This window comes from Haliotis rufescens, unplaced genomic scaffold (genome assembly GCF_023055435.1).
Source record: "Haliotis rufescens isolate VD_foot unplaced genomic scaffold, xgHalRufe1.0.p SCAF_4, whole genome shotgun sequence".
In the NCBI taxonomy this organism is placed as follows: domain Eukaryota; kingdom Metazoa; phylum Mollusca; class Gastropoda; order Lepetellida; family Haliotidae; genus Haliotis; species Haliotis rufescens.
Window position 1 is genome coordinate 28,512,032 of NW_025964112.1, and position 26,112 is coordinate 28,538,143.

General features: G+C 38.2%; 1 protein-coding gene across 1 annotated transcript in view; it reads right to left on the reverse strand.

Annotated features, from left to right (window-relative positions):
* LOC124150121 (obg-like ATPase 1) overlaps positions 1 to 26,112 on the reverse strand; it is a 410,349-nt gene that overhangs the window by 121,546 nt on the left and 262,691 nt on the right. Inside the window, exon 8 of the mRNA XM_046522047.2 lies at positions 21,112 to 21,209. Coding sequence (XP_046378003.1) covers positions 21,112 to 21,209 — 98 coding nt within the window. The remainder of the gene's footprint in view (positions 1 to 21,111; positions 21,210 to 26,112) is intronic.

Consider the following 26,112-nt stretch of genomic DNA (forward strand, 5'->3'; position numbering starts at 1 on the left):
TCCACTGGAGCCGGATTCATATACCTATACTGCTACTACAGATGGAATTTTTTATGCTAAAATGATGATGCGATTCAATGACAGTCATAAGTTGTATTAAACGAAACATCAATATTAATTAATAATGGATAAAATTTACTATAGCCCACAAGGATATTGGAAAGGTATAGGAGCAATAAAAAAATTAGCCACCGCGGCTAAGGTATATAAAGATGTGGCCAAGGATTGGTTAAAGAAACAAGCGATGTGGCAAATATATTTACCGGCACCGCGTTATATACCGAGGAAGAAGTTTGATATTTTTACAACGAATGAAGTTCATCAGGCTGACCTCTTGTTTCTTCCCCACGATAAGGTAAAACGTAAAAAGTATAAATACGCTTTAACAGTAGTGGATGTGGCTAGTCGATACAAAGAGGCTGAACCATTAACCTCGAAAGAATCAACAGAGGTAGCTAATGCACTGAGCCGCATATATAAACGCGGACCGCTAAAATGGACTAATCTATTTCAAGTAGATCCTGGTCGCGAGTTTATGGGATCGATAACAAAACTGTTAACAAAGCACGATGTCAAAATCGTCCGTGGTGAAAGAGAGGCCCACCGCAGTCAAGCTATCGTCGAAAGATTTAACCGGACATTAGCGGAACGTTTGTTTGACTATCAGTATGGGATCGAAATGAAATCGGAACAATTGAGATCAACCGAATGGGTGACACGATTATCAGCCGTTGTATCAGCGCTGAATAATGAAGTAACGAGATTAATAGGGAAGAAACCATCCGATGCTATTAAAATGAAATCCGTGACTTCCGAATCTTCAGCACCGAGGAGAGGCAAAGAACGAAAACTTCCGGATAGAGTAAGGGTAAGATATTTATACCAGCCCGGGGAAATAGAAGGAGGCCTACGTCGCGCAACCGATCCAATATGGTCCCTTAAGACGTATAACATTAGTCGATTGGTTACGAAAGAAGGAGAGCCTATTCTTTATTATCTTCAAGATGGACCGGGTAGGGCATTTGTACGAGAAGAGTTGTTCATAGTTCCCGACGGTACGGTATTACCACCATAACCATAAGCATAGGTAGTTACACCATCATTATCAATCCATCTCTTTGTATCTAAGGGGGATAATGATGTCTTGTTCATTCTTAATCCATATATCCTATGATTGTAACTTCTTAAAGAGTTCATCTCGTGTTTGAACGTTCTACCGTTGAATAATGATTCTTTATACTGTTCGTGTTTGATATGCTTTTTTACCACATACTTCTTAACACCCTTAGCTTTTCTTATCTCTCCATTATCGGACTTTTTTATAGAATACATCTTAGGTCTTAATCCTACATACTCCGCTATAGGGGTCCCAGCACATTCATCCTTCATCTTACCTAACACCTTTTTATTTACTACGCTGTGCAGTGGATTATCTTTTGGGTAATCGCTCGTGTCGTACATATCTATTATTTCTGCCATATCTTTATACACATCCTCGGTTTGTATTTCCATCAACAAAGAATCTGTGTCGGTATATAACACCTCACATCTATCGCCGTATTGCTTCTTAAGTTCGTTGTAATAAAAGTCATACATTAAGTGTTTTGACAAGTCGAGAATACTCATACCGACGTACACCGGTCTGTTGAATTTTATATTACTCTTCTGCATATGCAACGCGGCTAAGTCGTTATCGAATATCTTGCTTCTGTTAAAAGCCGGACTGGCTATAAGTTTCCTGAGTCTTTCTTCCTCATTAGATCTGACTAATTTAACATCAACACGCTTCCTTAGATTCTCCATAGTTTTACCAAATACTGAGTTATTCATGAGCTTATATAGATTCTTTTCGAAATTGCTGGTAGCTATCTTTCTTAAATCTGTGTTCAACCTTATATAGGGCTCCATCCAAGGGCTTTGATCGAACTTTAGAACTCTGTGTATTTTCTTAAGTTTCATACCTAACGATAGATACAACTGGAGATTTCTGTAGTGACCTATATATTTTGTTTTATCCATCAAATTTGGTACGAGTTTTTCTACGTTAGCTAACCTACTATTACCCATCAAGGAGCGTTGATATTCCGACATCCAATCTTTATTAACCATTAATCTTTCGGGAGCTAGCGGATAACTGTTATGATCTTTATGTAACCAACTTGGATATTCCAAGTCAACTTCTAGTATGTACCCTTCATTCACATGGATATTATGGATATCATTCACTTCGATATCATCGACCCATTCAAAACCACCAGTGGGTAAAGGTTGACTCATAGCCCATCCGTACAAATTGTTAGCGTCGAGATATAATATGTGCGTGTCGGGTTTACTCGGATCGTATCCTTCCACTAATTTATTATTAGCCTTAGAATACCTTTGAGCTGCCATCGATATACCACCTCTTAATCCTTTCTCAATAAACAAGTGCATATCGTAATCTGTGAGTAGTTTTAGTTCTACGCCGGTCTTCTTCAACAATGCATCCCACGATAGTCCGGGACTGGAATAGTACCATGCCGGGTCCAAGCCGTATTGTTTTAAACATGTCTTTCTAAATATCTCGAATATATCGGCGAGTAACAGTACATCGGTTTTTAAGTACAGATCGTGATAATCCCCTAAATTCTTACAACCTAATTTATCCCAGACCGTCAGAGCGTGTTCATAATCGGCATCGGTTATTTTAGATTCTGTTAAGTTACTATAGAATGATTCAAGGGGTGGTAATTCAGTTTCTTCGAATCTAGACCAATCATCCATATATTCGTAAGGATATACACCTTTTCTCAGCAACAAATGATGCGTTAACCTATCGGTATATTGATTTGTTATCGCAAAGTCATCGGGATTGTTCGCATTAGCTAAATTGTCCAGGGAAGATAACAGAAACTGTACTGAGTCTATGAATCTAAGCCCATTACTTTGCTTTATTCTAGATTTCCCATCCTTGTCCCTATAATGTATAGGTTTAGTCAACGAGAACGATATGTATTTTTCCATAGTGTTAGGAATGCACGTTAAACCGCCGTCGGTCTTTGAGATAGCTTGCATGATGAGATGTGAATCGTATCCCCTAAGGTTATGAAACACAACGGGGATGGGTATTGTTTCAGAGTTCATTTTTAGTTTCAAGTTACACTCGTTATGAGCGGCCCCTCGATAATTACCCGTGATGTGACAATGATCTCTTACGGAATCCCCATCCAGGAGTTTATTACAAACGTGACAACTCGTTGACTTCTTATGGGCCCTCCAATCATCCCTCCTCATACACATGGGTTTCTTACACGATAATTTTTCCCTGATTATTCTCTCTTCATTTTGTAGATATTCTAGGAACTTTCCCGCTGCATCGGGACCTCTGTAAATCACGGGCGGGTTTGTTTTCCCATCATACCTTACAACTATATATCCAAACCCACAAGGAATATGTTCTTGAGTTTTGTACGTAAAACTACCTTGATTGCTACGGTTGGTATTTTCTATGGGTTTGATAAGCGCTTCGAAGTCGGCGTAAATTACGTACAGTACTGGCATTTGATTACAATAATGTTCAAATTTTAATATATTTTTTCCCTCTTTAGGCATATCGATCCTGATAGCGGTCTGTCCAACACCTCTACAGTCTTTCTAGCATGTTTTGTTTGATCGTATAATAGCCTGTTTAAAATCTTTATCCATCTTTTTCGATCAGAAATGAATTGATTCTGGGAATATGTTTCGGAGCGGAGCTTATCCTGTGTACAACAATTCCTTTAGAATGTCCGAAAAGATTTATGGCTATATTATTTTGCTTTTCCACCTTATCAATTTGTGATATTGGTGTAGGTTCGTCTATGCCATCGAAGTTGAGTCCATCGTTTTGGGGATAGCTAGAAGGTCTATCCGGATGCTTGTCTACGGGGAACAATGCAGATCTTATCATCATTCTTAAACAGTCATCGGATTTATTTTTTACGTTAATTAGGACTTTTTTCTTCTTATAATACGGGGGTAAATCTATATAAGAACCACCTTTGGAGGGCATATAATTTGCTATATCTAAATATAAACTATCGATTTTATCCACACCCCAACCCTATCTATTAGTCCAGCGTTCTGAAGTTTCCTGTATCCTCTGAATTGATGTATCTAATGATGCGTTTATAGCAGGGGTCCGGAAAATTTAAAATCCCAATCGGACATTTGCATTTAGGCCACGCCCCCTTCAAATAGCGTATTTTAGTACGACTTTTCACACACATTACAAGTTTACGTATTCATAATATCATGAATTATGAATTGTTTCAATTTAAATTGTTTAATTCACCTGACAATTAATAACAAATAATATCATTTTAGATTTACATGGAAAACATACGTTTGTTTCTTTTATAATAACGATCTGTTAACGTAGTGAGCGTTCTAATTAATATTCATGAGTTATATTCATGAGTCTGCTCAAGTGTACGCGTTGTTACATTTGGATCGAGACTATTATCCCATATTTGGTTATCACGTGACCTCAGGGGAATTTTTTTTTTTTAAACTAAAGATTTTTTAAAAAACAAGACAGATAATTTAATCACAAATACAAAAATATCGTTGATAGCAATAGTTATTTGAATACTTTTTTCATCTGTACTTATTTATTGACCATAAAAATATTGGATATCGATCGTCCGAGAAAGCAAAATGGCGGTCAATCAAGATTCAATATACGACTAGCTACTGAAAACAATAAAATCTGCAAATCCTCATTGTATGTCAATCAAGTGAAAGTCGTTAGCCACGACTTACAAAATGATCGTCCAGACTTTGAGGGTTTGGCAGATCCGCTCTACTGATCTGCATCGGTCGACTGGCTGTCGTCACGCTTTCGCTTCTTGTCTGAGGTTACGTATCGTAGCATTGTGAGGATAATGAGGTACATCGATGATGCAAGGTATTAATGTACAGTTGTAAACACCTTTCACTCAAATTAACAAGATGTTCTCAGTAATTAATCCTCGATTAATCAGTGTCAACTCAGTTTATTGCCTATTACAGTGATTGACCGATTGGACTATCATGTAGGTACGATGTATTTACAGCAATCAAAACAAACAAAGCTTGTCAGTGTAGTTAATCTTCATTGTGTTGCAACTGCAGACAGAAACTGCTCAGTCCTAACTGTTGATCATGTCCGGTCAAAATTTAAGAATGTCCGGACAATACTTTTTAAAATGTCCGGTAAGCAATATTTTAAAACGGACATTTGAGATTCCCAATCGGACATGTCCGGCGCATATGACGGTTTCCGGACCCCTGGTTTATAGTATCGGATTCGGTTATAACTTCTTGATTGCTTCGGAAATATGATTCCGTATATTCGGTGCTATCGTCTGTGTTACTTTTACTCAATAACATTTTAATCGTCAGCTGGTATTTTATACTATGTAAATCATCTAACTCCTCATTAATTTTACTCCATATGATGGGCTTAATATCGTTAACATCCATGTTGGAATTAATATCCATCTTCCAACCTCTTAGATATTTACCAACGTCGGAGGATGTGGGTACAAATATTAATTCTTGTTGTTTATTATCAATATCGTCATTATGTTGAATATCAACATTATTATTAGGTTGATTATTATCTAGTAAAGCGATCAATTCAGCTTTTCTCATTCTGGAATAACCTCTCAGCCCACTGTTTCTCGCTTGAGCTTTGAGTTCTCTAACAGTCTGGGGTTTGTTGTATTCCAAACCGAGTAAATCAATCAATTCAGCTTTTCTCATTTGAGAATATCCACGTAGGCCACTTTGCTTTGCCATAGCCTTCAACTCTCTGACAAAAACCATTGTGGTTGAATGGTATATGCAAAATGAGACAAATGTCTAATTGGTTGTTTTCATATATCTAAATACGTATTCTCCCCAACCTATTCCTCTCATTGATGTAATCTCTCTTCCTAGCATAAATAATCTGGTTCCTGACCCTATCAGCACCGTGTTCCTTACATAAACAATAATGACCTTTGACCCCTATCCCGCATACAGAACACGTATAGTTTATGTTTCCACGCCTGATGTAATAATTGTGTATACCGCAGTAAATTTCATCAACACAGCGTCGATTACATAGTCGTCTTACCCATGAGTGTAAATTTGCAATTATTCATGGTTATAAATCTATCATATCATTTGTCTAAATGCAAATCACATCTACACTGGTGAGATATTGATTAGGAAGTCGGCCAACGCTATTTATAGATCGCTCTAAACTAGGTCATGGTTTATGCATAGCCACAGCTGTCACTCTGACTTATGCATAATTGTATAGCTGAAAATCAATAGAGAAGTCAATCCAATAATCACAAATGCAACCTCACGGTTCTTTTGTTCCGCTGACGGTGTATAAAACTGACTCATTGTTGGTCTCGGTATTGGGTCGAGTTTTTTCCCATAAACGAGGTAGTATTCGTGCATGGCAGATTCGACATCCTTAAACGTTTGAATTGAATGTCCTTCCTTAAGCAGTTTTTCATGAATAAAATCTAATCTCTTCATTCTCTGCCGCGTATATTGTGACTGGGCTGCTTGGAGTTGTTCTAAAGCATTGTTATGTCGTTTACGTTCCTCTTCAACTTCTTTAGCGTTTGATTCTCTCATACTAGAAAATAAAAAATTACTCCCCGAAAAAGCTAGAGCATTAACAATAGCTCCACCGACCATCATCGCAATTGTTGCCATATTTATATGAAAGTACTATATTCAAATGTTTAATTACTTCATTATGTCTTCCGGGATAAGCCCTTGTTTGATGAGCATATCCTTCGTTGCCATTGCTAATCCAATATCCAGAATCATCATACCAATGTGAAATCCATTAAAATCTAGCTTGGGAGGTGTGGCTTTAGTAATCATTTTAGCCATACGGGCATAGCCAATGGCCAAGCCGGTGACTACCGCTGAATGATACGTTGCGTTTACCAACATTTTACCGTCTGTAACTGGAGTAGTCATGCTTCTTATAGCATTATATGGGGGCTAACCTCTAATTGAACTTGTTGTTGCGGCGGGGGTGACGTTTTCTCTTCTCCGGTCTTATAAAAGAACCATACAGCCGCTATACCAGCAACTCCTACTAGTGCCCATGTTTTAATCGGATTAATATTTGAATTATTTATTAATTTTGCTTTGCGCGCCAGTCCTCCCTTTCTTCCTGCAGCTATTTTTGGGGGGTTCTTAGTAACTCTAGCTTTTAGTATTTTCTCATTCACATGTGGTGCAATCTGTGTTTGTGGTGGTTCCTCATTCACTCGTTGTTCCGCAATCTGTTGTTCCTCGTTCACTTGTTGTTGTGTGTTCACAATCTGTTGTGGTGTCACCTGTTGAGTCTCCATTATTATTAAGTGGGCATGTATGTTTAAATTGACAATACCTAGCCGTTATAAGCTGTGGTGAACGGAGCTAAGAACATTCCGAATCTATGATAAAACTCACAGCTCACTGAGCTTATAGCGTGTTCGATGAATGGGTCTTTCTCTAGAGATTCGCATAAATACATGCGATGTTCTGCCGGGATGGGGAGAAACGTACTAGCTACGACTGTGTATAGTTGTAATATAGACAACCCTATCGTTTTAGTCATGGTAGCTCCCAGTCTAGACTCGTAACGCTCGTACAGTTTTTTAATCTCTTCGTCGGTCATAAAATCTGTTTTTTCGCAGCCCGTTTGCCCGCATATGATAGCGCAGTGCGGATCTTTAGGTAAAAGATTATCAATAGATTGCTTGCACGAATCTCCCATTCTGTATATTAAGTTGCGCATCCATAATCACGTACAAATATATGTTTAATTTACCAGCTGATTCCTGGAGCTTCGTTATCTGTATGGTGGCACCCTCGCTAGCATTTTCTATTCTCCTCCCACTGCCGTGTAGTTGGTCATCGTCCGTTGTTCGCATGTCGAGCCATAGCGCGTACTTCGTGGTGAGGTATTCACCCATCGATACATCCCCGAGAGACAGATCTTTCACGACCACGAAAACTTCCGGGGAGTGTTTTATAGAAGGAAGTTTTTTAATCTCATCCCACTGGTGATACGCTAGCATTCCTTGGCTATATAGTTGATTAGGAACGCCCTCGATAGTCAATTCTACTTTTGAAATCTTGGGATTGTAGAACTTCTCGGTATTTCTTTTAAACGCATCGGAGGGGTCCTCGAACAACATTAAAATACCCTTCAACGACCTCGTGGGGACGTTTAGATTGATATTCCACATCGTATCTTTTTTGTCCCTCGGGATCTTTCGGTGTCGCAGCACGCGATCGTACAAAATGGCTAAACTTCCCGTATAATGGTTACGAATTTGTCTGGCTAATTCGGGATCCGTTATCATATCGTACTCCAGAGAGATATTGTCAATGGAATAGCTAGCATCTACACCACCGGTTCTGATTACTCTACCGTAGTCATTAAAAGTGAGTTCGTATTCTAACCAATCGCCTAGGGATGCTTAATAAAAGGGCATGTGGGAATCTAGTAATTCAAAGTCTAGGGGAATAAAGAATCTGTTACCTAATGCGTCGGCAACGGCCTTATCTTTTTCGTTGGTATGAACACCATTTTCAGCGCCCACTCGCTGTCTCAATGTGTTCTTATTACAAATACCTTGGTACTGTAAGTTTTCCCGCTCTTTATCCGTTCTCCAGAGATCCATGTAGCAATAGTATACACCACTATCGTCGATACTCAAAACCTCATCACCGCTAATTTTAATCGCGATTTTCTTAACAATAGCACGACCTATGTTCTGAACAGGCTCCCTGTTAATGTCTGTAGAAGTCAAACTAAACGTAAATGCTAGTCGGACAGTTCCCGGAACTAACACATCGTGTGCGCCGAGATTAGGAAAGCGAACCAGAAGCGTTTGATTCTGATCGATGGTACTCGGGTTATTAGTTATAGTTACAGACTTACGAATTGCTTTGACCCCTAATGGATCTCGAAGTCTACGTTGTGGGTTTAAATTGCATCCGTATTGCGAAGACATTGTTATATTGAAAACATGTACCCTATGTTTAATATAAAAATGGCTAATTTTGAACATAATGACTTAGATCTAAGTACCTTTGATGACTTTGATAACCAGAATCCAATCGATGATACTGATGAAACCAGCTTTATGAATTTTAACAATGAACTTTTACAATCAACCTTCAATGATGAACTTTTGAAACTATCCGTCAATGATTATTACGATACCTTTAAAGATGATAGTCCTATTGTTCATAACTATTAAAAGTTTACGATAGATAGTAAAGGAATATTGCGACTGCGTGGCGCTCCGGATATTGACCTTATGCATTCTCGTACTCGTAAGCCCCTAGCCTTGTCTATGATAGCCGGTAAACACTGTATCAGCACTGTTCGTGATGAATTAGGTTTTGTGGACTACCAACGACTTTCCGCGAAGACTACTAAGGTTCTTCGAACCGTGCGTGATGAACTCGGTAATACAGATGATTTGGAAGCTTCCTCGAAGGTGGCCTCGGACGGACTCTGAGAAATCTTAGATACCTATTACGATAATTCAACGTTACAGGTACCATCCTCTGAGTTTAGTATTAGGGAATTACGAGGTCTTGACAAGGCAATGCGAACAATGCGGGGAGAACTGATAAATAATATAGCCAAGATATCTGTACTCGACAAGGATATAGCTAAAGAGAAAACAAAACTTGAACAGGCGGGTGATAATGAGTTCAATAGACGCCACGTAGCGGAAAGATTGCGTAACTTAGAAGACGAAAGATCGGCCCGCCTCGAAGCAGCTTCCAGTAATAGAGAGGCACTTCGTTCGCAAATCAGTCGTATTCGAGAAACTATCGATCAAGTCCTCAACGATGACACTACACTGGCCGATAAAATTAAAACATTGTTCAGAGAACAGGGAATAACAATTGCCAGTATTTTAACCGCGTTGGGATTTATTATATCGACTTTGACTCTCGCGTTAACCGGTGGCACAGGTGGTACAGGTGGTAGCGGATCACCTCCTAGTAATGGTATTAAAGAGTGGATAAAAAAGCATTTAAAAAGCATTAGGTTCAGCACTGGGAAAGCTAGCTGAGAAAGCCGCGGCCGCACTTCCCGGTATAATAGGGAGTGTTGTTTCCTGGCTATTGAATTTATTAGCTAAGACCACCACTTGGCTTAGTCAAAACTTGTGGGGGTTGATCGTAGCAATTGCAGGGCTGTTGTACGTATCCGCTAAGAACTATTTAACCAAATCAGTTTGCTAACCAAATCATGAGTAAACCAACCGCGACTCCACCCACTACAAGCGCTGTTTTTTCATCGATATGTTGTTGATTTTTAGCCTCAATATGCGGTGACACTTGTGGTTGTGCGTTAGTAGATGTGTTAGCGATAGTTGGTGTCTGTGGCTTGACTATTCCCTTTTCGCCTGTGATTGTTTGCGTTATTAATTCGACATTAATATCTGAATTTATAGCTGGTTTGTGTTGATCGGTAGCGATAACAATTTTATTATTATAGCCTATCACTTGACCGATCTTAAGTTCCATATTACTCGGAGACATGTATAGTCCCGGCGCATAAACGTAGTCCACTTTGGATTGAGCGTACTGTAATGCATCTTGAAAACGCTTTATAGACGATGGTATGTCAACTGGTGAATTAATGGCGTCCTCCACGTTTGCAACAAACTGTTTTTGCGCATCGAACGCCGTCCCAGTACCGATAATGGACGTTCGTGTTTGCGATTGTGCACCGAGAATTGCCCATACATAAGTTCTTATCGATTCATTAAATCTTACAAATCCTGGGTTAGTAAAATTATTTTCCGTTTTATCATTAAGAAATTTGTTCCAAGCGTCATCGTTCAGTTGTATAAATTTTTTAACAATATAAATAGACCCACTCTTAAAACTCATAATATCCCCTCTCCAATCGTTACTATAAAGTTCCCAGCCTTTATACCAATGACTGGTTTTTAGATGATGATCATACATTCTTGCGTAAAGTTTGCTGTCCTGATGCAACTTACCAAAATGAACATGAGGTTTATTAAGTTCTCTATATACATAATCGCTTTCTTCTTTGACGGATATATTTTCCTCTCCTAGACCATGGTTTGCTCCTTTAATACGCCAATCTTTACTCGTAGAAACATTAAATTCCTGACAAATACGCTCATACGCGGACCTATCACAATTATTATTTGTGGAATTCCACGCTCGATCCTGCGGTAATGGAGCACTAATTTCTTTAAGTATACGTCAAATCTGATAGTACACGTGAAATAATAAAACAGACTTATATAGTTTAAATCCTGGGGTATTAACAGATACGCCACATCCCGTTGTGGCACACCATTCGGCAAAGTTTAACTGATTCTGCCAAAATTGCATCAGATTGTGAAACCAATCGTGGATCATTTTATCGCTAGTTGCCGTGACCCTGTACTTTTCAAAGATATCAGGTAATTTAACGAAAAAATCATCACCATAGGAATTTACCATAATCGATAGATTAGTAATCTGTCTCGATTTCATATTTAAGTTATGATATAGTATCATTGTATATTTAATATGTATGTTCCACTCCCTGGTATTACAGCTTATGCTCACTCAATGATGAAATTTTTAAACCTAATGGAATGAGTCTCACACAAAATGAGGCGACTGGGACAGTGAAAATATACACTGGAGAAACAAGTATACTTATTGGCGAGAACTTAGCAATTACACTTGGATTTGGACAGTCAGTATCAGTAACATTACCACCCAACACAACAGTGACTGTATATGCATTACCCGATTTAGTTCCCTATAAAGAGTTGTGCATCCATCTTGATGAAATAAGCACGACAGATAATATTCAACTAGAAAGTCCTTCAACTCTACTCAGATGTGTTCCAGTTAAAGATGAAAAATACAATAGTGGTAGAACGGAATCTTTCTCAACATTACAATATAAAAAATTAAAGCGGGGTATTATTTCAGACCTCAAAATTTCTGTATTAGATGTAAAACACCAACCAGTACATATAGGATACTTAAGTGTAACACTCCATATTAAAAATAATGGTTGATTCCATATTTAAGTTATGATATAGTATCATTGTATATTTGATATGTATGTTACACTCCCGGGAATAACAAATGGCCAGTCTATTCAACTGCTTCGTACTATCGATAACTCGGATGGTCAGCTTGAAGTCGCTCTATGCGATGTAACGTATTACCCACGGTGGACCAATATAAATGCTGCAAAAAATAATAATAGGATATGGTTATTAACTCTAACTGGTACTATTATCAAACGCATTACTATACCTGATGGGTATTACAGCGTAAGCTCACTCAATGATGAAATTTTAAAGCCTAATGGAATGAGTCTCACACAAAATGAGGCGACTGGGACAGTGAAATTAGACCATGGAAATCCACCTATAATTTTATTGGACCAACCAGGTACAGAGGAATTTAGTCGCTTAATTGGCATACATCCTGATGTTAAATTACCCGATTTAGTTCCCTATAAAGAGTTGTGCATCCATCTTGATCAAATCAGTACGACAAATAATATTCAACTAGAAAGTCCTTCAACTCTACTCAGATCTGTTCCAGTGAAAAATGAAAAATACAATAGCGGTAGAACAGAATCTTTCTCGTCATTACAATATAAAAAATTGAAGTGGGGTATTATTTCAGACCTCAAAATTTCTGTATTAGATGTAAAACACCAACCTGTACATATAGGATACTTAAGTGTAACACTCCATATTATAAATAATGGTTGATGCATCAGGCCCTGGAATGCTCAGACAATGTAATACAATTGCGCTTTCCGATCTCGGAGACACAGAAGGATTTGATAAACCTGGTTACAATGGTAAGTTATACGCTTTACACTTACACGATAATGTATACAAGCGGAAAGAAGTCACATTCACAGGTAATCTAGAAGATTTAAGCGATGTTGACGTTAGTAGACTCATTAAAAACACTTCGTACAATATTATTCTCAACGGTGAGAATAAATGGCCTATGGTCGAAGCAAACATCGAGTGGCTACTGAATATCGTCATTACCCCACCTTATGTGATGATGGGTAAGGGTCATAATTTAACTAAGATAATAAATAGTGGCATCGTACTCGCGGCTTATATCCCATCAAAACGAAAAAGTGTGTTAGTTACCCCCCTGCCAGAAAACCCAGGTCATATGTTATATAGTCGTCCGGCCTTAAAAAATGTTACTTTAAATTTGATTACTGAATTCGAAGATATTAAAGATAACTTGAGTGCAATACCTAATATTTCCACGCTTATTATTGAAGTCTTGTTCGGAGATGCACTGGAAAATGCCTTCGAAATATTACCAGGTCTATCGATTAAATGGCTCAAGAAACACGAGCGTCGACGTTGCAGTATTATTCATATCGGAGCATCGCCTGTTGCAACCCTCGAGGGGGTCCAAATTATTAAAAGTGACAGCATTTCTCTTACTAAGATATTCTTGCCGTATAATATACATTTGATAAGATTGATGTATACTCTCAAAACATTTAAGCAAGACCAATTAAAGACTATTATATGATAGTAATATACACTATGAGTTTATATCCAGCGCTCATATGAAGCATTTGAAAAGATGGATACTGTTGATGGATTTCGATTACATCAAATAAGCGACATAAAACATCGAATAGAGAAGGATAGGGAGTTGAGACTTGGATTGTATAAAAAGTATCGCAGAGCCGTGAATGCTCTGGACGGAGTTGACACCGCGCTTGTAACGGCTGGCATTGGACTCGGTGTAGCCGGTGTCGGTTATCAACTATAATCGCCGCACCTATCGTACTTGGCATGGAAATAGCCGCTGGAGTCTCGGGACTGGCAGGAATAGCGATAAAATTCATTTCTCGTAGGTTACAAAAGAAAGCATTAAAACACGATAGTATTCGGATACTCGCCGAAGCAAAGTTGAACAGCATTGAGGATCATATTTCGACAGCAATGGTCGATTGTAAGATATCCGAGGATGAGTTTCGTTTAGTGCTGTCAGAACTCACCAAATACAATGAAATGAAGCAGGAGATTCGATCAAAATCTCGTAAGACCAGTGGTATTAGCGAAGACGAGAAAAAAAAGTTCATAGAACAGGGGAAGCAACAAGCGCATCAATTATTCCGTGCCAAAACCAAAGAACTGGTTGGAGATTAAAAATAGATTGCTTACTATTGTTAGATTACATTTAGACAAATGCTTATATACATATATATAATAATGGAGATCGAAAAAGCTATTAAATGGAGAGAATTACCACAAGGTTTTTATTATATCAGTGATGTCAAACCAACCAAATACGGTTATCAATTGTTTCTTATCAATTTACAAAAAGAGTGTAGTTATATAGTCTGGTCTCCTAGTAAAATGAACGAAGAACTTAATAAAAATGTTGAATATCGCTTTATCGATAAAAATAATGAAGAATATTTTTATTACCATTTAGACTCATCTAAAGCAATGATTGGCCCCAGGTATTGGTGAGCTAGAGCCAATTTAACTTAATCTCATGACTATCGTTGAATCGCATCATCATTTTGGCATAAAAAATGCCACCTGTAGTAGCAGTATAGGTATATAAATCCGGCTCCAGTGGAAGTGGTCCAGAACCATCATTACCTATACTACTTTTGAAGTAAGACAGATCATTATAAATGTCGGGTCACCGAAATGAAGCATCCATTCAAAGTCACAACAGAGAATGCTCTACTAACCAAAAGAAACCACTAAGCTCCACACTGTCGTGTACAGTGTAGGCCAATATATGAATCTGAATTCAAACCGTTCTGCCTCAAGTGGTAATCCCTGTCATCAGCAGCTCATCTAGCCTTGGTAAGACTCAAACACACACATTATAATAATCCATTTTTAAAATCAAACAGGTAAGGATTACATTCTAATTCTAGCTTTACTGGGTGCAACTTCTATTTCAAACAAATGACATTGCCGCAGCCTCCATGTTATGACTTTTGTAAAACCAAGGGACATAACTCCCATGGAATATTTGGGATGGATGACGTCAAGAGAAAAGCAACTCTCTGCGTTAATATCGTTCGCTCAAAATAATTAAAGTTTGGTGTTTAAATGGATGATTTTGTATCTGTCAATATAAGGATTGAAGTTGTATTTGTTGATGCTCATCAGCTGATGAAGACATTGCCCCACTTCACGACCATAGCCTTGGTGATACCCTTGTCTGAATTTGTCCTGTAATAAGACTCGTCAGATTGAAAAATATCTGCCACCATCGGAATAGTTACATCGTATTCTTACAATCCTCATCTTTGTTTCCACTGACAGAACTTGTCCCATCTGTTGTCATGGATAATCACCAAGAATGCCCCAGAAGAAGCCGGGAGCCTGATCTTATTCACAATAACTTCCAGGCAAGAAGATGACAACTGGGAATATTGATGTACTAAATGTCTGATCGCGGCTGACAAAAAGATCTTGATGTAAAGGTAGAAGGAGAGGGTATTCCCTGAGCAGTGGGAAGCCATGTCCGAATCTCGGCCATACCAGGCCTATAAGGATGACCAGGCAGACTATGTCCTATAATTCCCGTAGAACCTTGTCAGGGAGATACCAGGATCGGAAAGTCCCAGAATCTGTGAGTGTACATCTCTGTATACTGCTTCTTCTAGCTTGAATGAAGTTGTGTGATCATAGCTGAAGAACAACTAGACGTGAAGTGAAATGAGGTTTGACGCATATCATTCAGACTGTCTAAATCAATTAATTGCAGGATACTGTCGGAACATTAAAATTAAGTAATCTTTCACCCTTTTTCAAATAAGGTGGCAGAGGTACATCTGTTGATTCGACGACAGCATCAGAAGTTTCTGGCACAGGTAAAGTGACTTTTCAAATGAAAGATGACCAAAATAACAGCAGGATTTTGGGGACAACTACTCAAGATAATGTTTGTGGTTAAAATAACGGCACAAGTAAAATTGTTGTTGATACTTTATTGTGTGCAATGTGGAGTCTGGGGAGTTCCATCATCATGTAAAGAATCATAATATTACAAAGCAGTGGTTTTATCAGTCTACATCAATCTGTGCTCTGCAAATATAATAACAAATATTAGACATTACAATTGAATTAGATGAACAACTGTGTAGAAATACCTGAAACATGATTTAAGCAGCAAGATTAGAGGAACAAGATACTTTTTTATTAAAAATTCAATTCATTACAAAATTTAACATCAATTAATGTTTCGTGAAAACGCCCCCTACAGAAGATCTGTGGCTCCCTGTACTAAAGCTAAGGAGTAAATCCTGCATAGTGAGGCACAGTGTGGCATCCCACTGATGAACTGACTGTTACATATCAGGATCCTTACAAAGTAAAATGGCAACGAAAGAAGAGGCCAACTTCTTTTTCATGGCGATGTTGTTGTACATAAGATTTCAGTCCTATGTTTGAAAGGGAAACAAACATTTCCGCCAGTTAAGTCAACATAGGAAGTCACGTTTATATAATTCCCCTGGTGCACGTGGGTGGGCGGGTGTGCGGTGTCAAATGGGGACGTCCCCATTTAAGATAATGTCGGAAAACAAATTCCACACCATTTTTTTACCGCCATGTAATGTATTTCTGTATCGGGATAAGTGTCCCCATTTCATGCTATTGTTGCAGACCAAGGTATACACCAAAATATCTTGGGGATACACACATTACCTGGTTCCTCATCTAGCCACGGACAAAACATATTCACATAGATCTAGGGTAAAATAGGTCTTCAGCAACCCATGCTTGCCATAAAAGGCAACTATGCTTGTAGTAGGGAGCGACTCATGACATTGGGTGGTCAGGCTCGCTGAGTTGGTTGATGCATGTCATTGTATCTCAACTGCGTAAATTGAAGCTCATGATGTCAATCACTGGATTGTTTGGTCCAGACTCAATTATTTACAGACCTCCATCACAAAGCTGAGTGCAGCCTTAAATAAACAAACAAACAAACACAGGTGGTTGTTGTACATTAGATTTCAGTCATATGTTTGAAAGGGTATCAAAGGGTTAAGTCAACCTGGGAACTTATGCTTATATGATTCCACTGATGTACAACATTTTTGTTTTGCTGCGAATAGGATATTGTATTTTGCAAATTTGTATTGTCAAGAGGTAATATGTTTGCATTATTGCTTTATAACTTTTATATTGCTTTAAAACCAATCGAGACACAGTGTTGGTTAGTCACATTTTTCAATCAATTTACCTCTTACTCATTTTGAAACAAATCCGTAAAGTTTTAATGCATAATCTAAACACTAATGCCGTACTTCTTTTAAACCTCACCGGATGTAACATTACCACAGTGTATCAGGATTATAAAATAGATTAACTCGCTTAACAAGATTAACTTGTCTTGGGCCATGTTCACACCATCCTGAATCATTCCGAACTAGGCCTTTATACTTGAAAACAACAGAAATTGTGCAGTTTTAGCCCTGAACTATGAGGATGTGTCGATACAGGGCTCAAATAGGTATGGGAATAAAAACTCCTGAATCTATCTTATTGGCGCAAAATATTTTTCATTCAGTCTGAACTTGCATGTAAAAACACACTAGCACAAAAACAATGATCAAGAGTTGACAAGTCTAGTAAATTTTACATTGGTAATAAAATTCCACTTTCCATACAGGCCTCCTTAAGAAACATTATTTTTTTAATTAAACACTGTTAAAAAAATATAACTTCAGTATTACACTTGTAATGACCCAGTGCATTTCAAGGCAGTTGTGAGGCCTTTTTCGTGGTTTTTAACGTCACTTTCAAAAGTTTTTCAGTAACATCAGAGGGTGCCTGCTTGCGGATGGGTGGCCAAATATGTCACTGGGGTGCCATGCCACAGACACAGGACATACCTCTCCACCCAGTCATATCACACCAGTTCTACCCAAAGTGCCAAGCTTGAAGGACATTGGTATGACCCAACTGGGTATTGAAACCTGGTCTTCCACTTATGTTATGGACATTCAGACAGTGTTGTCCCGATCAATCCAGTGCTAGAAAACCATTAAGGATAGGATTTGCTGGGATGGGTTGTGGCTCACTTCTGGATTAAAGGGGACACGTGCCTGACCTGACCATGATTTAGTCTGTCTAAAAGGGGACACTGTATATACATCCTTCTGAATGACACTATATGAATGGGGACATTGACCTAACAAACTGTAAATATTGTTGTTTTTTCGGCATTGGGGTTGTTGTTTTCAGTTGACAAAAGGTAATCTGCATAGGCATTAAAAAAAGCCTGACAGAATCGCTATAGGTGCAATTTACGATTTTCTAATGATTTTTCAAAAACGGCAGATTTACCTTTTTCATGGAACTCTATCTATTCCAATTTTTTTAAAAGTCTCTATTCATAACATGTAAGCTTATGGGTAGAGATATGTGAAGCCACAACATTAGGTAAATTCTAATTACTGTTACTAAGCCTGTCAACCTGACTAAATGGGGATGCTGTATACACATCCTTCTGATCGACCCTGGATAAATGGGGACATTCACCAGACACTGTACAATGACTGAGCATGCGTGTCTTAATTAGAACACTGTTTACACATCCTTCTGACAAATCCTGGATGAATTGGGACACTCTGTACAGTGTCCTGGCCTGTCTAACACAGGACACACAGACAAATTGGGGCAAAGGTGTGTCCCTATTATGGCTACAAAAATCACATTTGGTATATTCAAAGATGTAGCATATTGAAACAATAAACAAGTGTCACAAGGGTGTCTCCTCTTTGGAACTGTAAATAGAATAGACTCCGTGAGTGTGAGGTTTCATGCCGCAGTTTAACATGAATTCCCCACTACGACACAGTATACTGACTCCGAGCTGACCACAACAAGTACCATCTATTAACATCTTTTGGTATGACATGGCCAGGGATCAAACCCACAACATTCCATTCACAAGGCAGATGCTCTATCCACTAGACCACAGAGGCGGTCTTTGAATAACAAGAAGCTGCATTGATGAACCTGATGAGCATTGGGGATAGAGCTTCAAGGATATAACTACTCAGTCAGACGCATATTTACCATGCTGGTTGTGTAGAAGCCCTTTCTTCTTGTAGGCAATTCTTCAAGATAACTAAACGGCTTTCTTCATTGGGACCCAAGCTTATTGGCCTATTGCTGTGTCCATGTGGTACCCTGTCCAAGCTTGAAGCGACAAAGGCTACATTCTACATCACCTGACCTGAAAAGCTTTATGTTCTTCTGGGTCTGCAGAGGCGACTGAGTCTTCTTTAAGTCAGCCATCTCTGCTGAAATGACCAAAAGCTCTGGTCAAATATGGCCTGCATCGCCTCTTGCTTTCTAACATGGTAGGAGGTGGGTGTGGCGTCTGATTGTGTTTATGACTGGTTTCCAAGAATGGTGCACGATGTGGCTTCCTGTCCCCTTTGTGGCTTCTGGATGGGACATCTGGGTACTGATCCCTACTGAACCTGCACTGGACCATCTGTTTTGCAGCCTCCTTCCTCTTAGATTTTACCAGGACTTCGCCACCTTGGAAAACACCTCCGTAGAAACATGAGCACTGAGGTTACCTAATATCCTCCATGCATCTCCTAGGTCTGCACTTTCAACAAAGCTTGTGTGGATCCACAGCGATCATGAAGTGACCACACTTCTTGACGGAAGATGATGTTGATGGGGTCAGCAGCTCCCAGTCAATCCCAAAACACACTTCTACCCCATAAGCTATGGAACTATGAGTTACTAAGGTGAGCTAAAAAGGTACCTATCTTCTTCATCTGGATGTCAGGATAATAATAATCCTAATCTTTGTTATACCAATGATCAAATATAGTGACAACTTCCAAATGTAATGTGCTATGTCACAAGCACACGCAGAAAAGAAGTGAGGTTGTCCTGCCTTATGCATGCACATGAAGTACAGGTAGCAAGATACTATTAATTGCATACCAGATTATCATCATATTCAAACAAAATGACCACTACATGAATAAACCTTTTTCTTTAAATCTGCAGGAAAGGCACTGTAGTTGCAAACATACTTCACAAATGGGCTTCACTGTGATCTTATACTTACAATCATTTCAGATCAGAGCCATATGTCACTTGGATGAAATGTACCAAGTTTCACTGATGCTTAATGAAACTATTTACAAGATATTTCACAATTGTAATGACCTTTAACATGAGCATTAGTGACCTTGACATTGTACACAATTGTGACACATGATAGGTATTGAATTAATTAAAAGCATTCTTAATTGTTTTATGTGACATATTTGGAGATCATTGGAATGAGACCCTGCCCTGAGATCATGTTTACAAAGTTTTATCAAATTCACATCATATAAATCCTCAAACTATTGCATACCCAAGCTTTTCTAAAGCCTAATTCTCATTGATTGACCTTGACCTTCAACATGATCCAATTAAATGCAAGAACATATTACTTGTTCCAATCTTAGATGGTGTTACAAACATGAACTAAGTCTATAAATACCACAACATACAGCAGTTATTTTTTGTCAAAGTGACTTGACATTTGACATGGCCATGACATGTTAGTTACTTAGTCCATCAAAACTGATTTAAAAATGTTGGGTTTCATAACGAATTAATCTGAAATTTAAGCAATTTAAGCAATGTTTCATAATTAGACCTCAACTGACCTTAACCAATTGAAAGTTGATGCTGTCAAGACTCACCCCAAATGGTCATGCATAAAAATATTCATAAAATTGTAAACCCTCACATACGGTTGCTTTAGTAATTATTTTTACTGAAACACTCTGAAAACCCTCTTCTTTTTAAAAAAAAAATATTTGACATAGTTGTTCTGTGGATTTGGGCATGAGATAATCAAACACAGCAATGTTATTTTGTCACATTCTTTGTCATGTGTGTAAATATTCACTACTAAAATTGTTTTCTTGTCCTTCAAGTTTAAGTTGATTATGTGTTTCAGCATCACAGAATGTCGACAAATTAGAATCTTCATTCTATATTCATATCAAATGATGGCGCTACAAACCTCTTATTTTTCTTTCGGATGTAATCCTTCTCAGACAGATTCACCAGATATATCACAGGTTTTGCTGTTAGATATAGACACTTGTTTAATTCCTCAATCTGAAAAGACAAACAAAAATAGTGCACTGTAAATCTTTTAATTAATGCGAACGTGAATTAAATGCGAAAAATGAAAGTGGTCTTTATTCACATGAAACTTTGCATTTATGTCTCCAAAATGACTATCAACAATAAGACGGCCTCACTACTAACTTGAATATACACACAAACACAGTTTATTGAGCAGCAGTTGTAACTAGTATAACAATGTCATTCAAAGAATAGGAATTACACAATAAGCATCCAATGAGTTATCACTGCTGGGGTCGAGTATTCTACCCACTCATGTCAAACTAGGCATCACTGACCACTCCAGCAGTCCATACAGATGCCACCATAGCAACACTGCCTCAAAGGCCGACACAACCCAACATGCACCAATAGACTTTAACACTCCCCTCAGATCTATAGCCTTTGTCTTGTCATCTGCCTTCAAGTTTGTTGACACCTTCTCTGCATACCAATCAGTGAACTGTTGCTGGTTCAATTATTTTATTGCCTTTGAAATTCCTTTAAGATAGTCAACAGAATAAACATATAAACTGTGAGTTCTTTTTAGGAAAACATTGTTTATTGTTGTTGTGGAAGTGCTCTACTCAGCGCTAATAGGTGAGGTGAAATGGGGTTTAACGTCACGTCCAAGATTATTGCACTTATATAGCGACGTGCATGCACGTGTGTGTGTGTGTGTGTGTGGCTGCTTGTACTAGTCCAGACTGATGCCGATTTATAGTGCTAGCTCACTGAGATACCATGCCGCAGTTTAACATGAATACCCCACTCAGACACAGTATACTGACTCCGCGCCGACCAGTCCTTGTTTTAGCCCCTTAATGCCGAGCGCCAGACAGGGTAACAACAAGTACCATCTTTTAACGTCTTTTGGTATGACGCAGTCGGGGATCGAACCCCGGACCTTCCGCTCTCCGGGCGGACGCTCTACCACTAGACCACGGAGGCGGTCCTCAGCGCTAATAAGTGGTGCTATTTGTTGTTTGACAGGATTAAGGTAAGGTTGGATTAAGGTAAGGATAAGTATCATTCCACTGGGGATTGGGTGGATGGAGTTGCATTTTTGGCTTGGGATCAGCAGGCGTATTAATTTTGAGACACATTAATTAAAAATTTACTGTTTTCCAAATAAATACTGAGGAAACAAAAAACTTCAGAGAAGAAGTTTACAGTGTCATTTAAGCATTTTGAGAGAATATGAAAGCATGGTCAAAACAAGGTCAATTTTTAAAATATTGCAATAAAACAGAGCAAATATGTTGAGCCCATTAACAAACTAGTAGTTACCTCATTTCATTTAAGAATTGTTATTCATTGTTTGTGCATGCAGCAAAGTATAACAGTCACAAATTGTATTAAATTGCATAGTGTAGTGGAGCAATTTTATGCAAAATTTGTGACTTATACTTCGATGCATGCACAAAAAATAAAAAACAATTCTTATAATTACAAAATCAACCTTTATCTGATATTTTACTCTATTTATCTGGTTTGTTGACAAATTTGATCATTTCGCTTCACATAGTAACATGCGCAAGAATACATGAATACAACTTTATCGCTACATCATAAAGTAACAAACAAGTGTTTTCGCAAGAGTAAACAAAATTTATTGAATGGATACCCATATACTATATCGTTTGCATAAATGCTTTACTTTCACCGATATTATACCTGAGCCAGAAACACTTCAAACCTATTTGTTTTTGGAAGGGACTATATTAATGACATCATATCCCAGCATGGCAGTGACAGCAAGCGATGGAGAAGCAGCTAACATTGTAATTTCAAACATGGTTCATGTAATTAGCTAACAGGCAGTTTTCAAAATTTTAATTCATCAAAATTTGTGAATGCTTTTCTTCGATGAATGCACAAAAAATGAAAAACAATTATAAAATGGATCTTTAAAGAGTTGCTTGAAAAAAATCAATATCGGTATTCCTGAAGAGAATTCCCAACATCAAGCTATTTAAAGACATAAAGAAGGTCAAAGTTATTTGAAAAGTAGTTCTGTCACTTCCTGGAAAATGTGTATATATGTTGTATAAATCCATGTTTACGGGAGCTCTCGATCAATCAGAATTGCCTAAATTTGTGTAACAAATTCATTTTGTAATTATTACACAATGAACAAAAATGGCCGAGTAATGGCCATAGATAGGTTTTACAACATTGCAGAACAAACTGGAGAGTCACTAGTGGGAATTTTCAGCTAAATTGGTCCAGTGTTAAAGACGTTTATGATGGACAACACATGTCAGACTCCAGAAACACAGCAAAAGCTCACTTGGCTAAAATTTTAGCCCAATGGCAGAGTTACTCACAGGGTACAATCAAAGTGAACTCCATTTTATTTTCAGTGAAACATTCAGCCCTCAAGTAAGAGTGAGTTATAATTAAAATTCAGCATTATTTCAGCCATATAACGACTCAAGTAAGGAAAATGTGACTGTTCATTGGATATATACTCAACAACAAAAGTTCCTGTGACACAAATATTTTAGTGTATTTTTCAAAAAAGTAAAGTCTGGTTTTCAATATTGTAGTACATGTATGGAATCAAGTCACAAAAACGCAACTGCTACAGAAAAGCATGCATCCCATGCAAAAGTTGACTTTTATTCAAGCCCCATGGGTATATAAACATGTGCATTAACGTGATTCCATATGAATTGTTTAGCATCGTGCTGACAACAACCACTCAGAAAAACAACAAAATTACACAATTATTCAACATTACGAAATTCCACGCCTGTCCGAAAATGAGCGTCTGCGAGCCATTGGTATTGGTATTGGTAAGCAGGATCGAGTCAACGTGATGTTGCAAGACAATTAAACGTCCACAGAAACACCATTTGGTGTTAATGGCAACTTTGGCAACAGACGAATGCAGTCATAGACCATCCTCTGTGTGAGTGATGAGATCATCCGACCTGTTGTTCTACCGTTTTTGCGTCGTCATGGCCCAGGCATTTCCTTTCAACAGGACAATGCCGAGCCTCATTGCTCGACTTGTTCAGGATTCTCTTCAACAAAACAACGTGATTGTTACCCCCTGGCCGATTTACTCCCCTGATCTCTCACCAATCAAGCACATGTAGGATGAGATGGATCGGCGTCTTCGACGTCAACCACGTGTTCCTAAGACACTCCAGAAACTTCGAAACATGCTCCAGCAGATCTGGACAGATATCCCACAGGACTTTGTGCGATGCCTGGTCCATTCCATGAGACGAAAAGTGTTGCTTACATCGCAACCAGCGGTGGACATAGTTATTGATTTGTAAATTGACATTTTGGCATGATCATGTTTTTTATGAAATCACGCATTTTCTGAAGTCAGTATGGCAAATTAAACCATTTGAACACTTACAGGAGTCTTTTATCTGTTGCAAACCGAAAATGTTTCAGATTTGGTAAAAAACATAACTTAGCATTAAATCTTATTCAATGTCACAGGAACCTTTGTTGTTCAGCATAAAATGTGTGGTTTATTGGATGTGAGAGGATAATAAAATGTTGTAGTATGATTACGTCCGCGTACAATGATTAGCTGCTCTAATGGTTGCCTATAATGATTGCATGATCCTCCCTCCTTCTCGTGGTGTCTTAAACATACACCAAATCTCCTTTGGTGTATTTACTTTCATGGGTCATAATCCCACTTTATTCTTTGTAATGTTGTTTGGATATAAGACCTGGCCATCCTATGCACATCCTGCATTGTGTTCTGTAAGGAATTCACATACTCTTAAGATTGGCTGGTACATTCACAACTTGTTTGTTGAATATCCTGTCTATCAGTTTACAGATGACCGGACTGACCCTGCTAGCTGTGCAAGTTACTCCTCTGACCCTGCTTTTGTGACTTCCCAACATGACAGCATATCGTCTTAGCTCAAAATTTGCTATGCATGAATTTTGTCTTAAGTTTTTAAGATTTTGCTCAGCTAAGATTCGGTCTAAGACTGGATCTTGAAACGGTCTTAGCAAAATCTTAGCTAAGTCTAAGTCTAAGACTGTCGTCATAGGGACACGCACACGTTATACCGTACTACGGTAATCATTGGATGCTGAGGTGTTTTTTTCTGACTTACATTTGCCTGAGATCGAAAAAGTGAAGGTTGTACGAGAATTGCCCTCATGTGGCACCTGATCTACCTCCGGCTATAAAATTACGCAGAGATGAAGAATATTAAATTTCCCATCTGATGGTGTAAATCTGACTGTAAATATTAAACTGGTTTTAAAAAAAGACACTTCTAGGTGTTGTCCGAGAATTTATTCTGCGCTGAAATACAGGAAATTTCTCCGCGTTTTAGCGAACACCGATAAAAGTACTGAGCGATGATTTCTTTTATTTAGCAGCTTTACCGAAACAGAGCAAACAAAATACTGCCTAATATTTGAAGGGCAAAATAATATATCAAATGGAGTTATATGCATATGTATAATGACTTAAATTCAATGCAAAAAATAGCCTGCTGTAAATGACGAAAACTGATATACCTCAATAACGTCAAAAGGCGACAGAGAGGTTACACGCTTTCAAAGAAAAGGGGGCATAACTCCGCTATGTTTAGCAATTAGCTGTGGGTAAGGACAATACATTTTCGTGGTGTTCACGAGGAACCAAACTATTCCAACACAAATATCGATATTGATACTGTATACGTTTAGGCATAAAAAACCCATAAGAAATGACGAAATTGTACTTCATAAAAGATAAGTAATAGCGAAATGGATGGCCCTTTCTAACCCATAAATTAGTCCTTAGATTCCAATATTCTCCTGATTGTGCAAGTGTTATTTGACAAATGTTGCACCATTATTAATGAAGCACTAATGTAATGTAATCAAATGTAATGAATTACTTAAAATGATACCA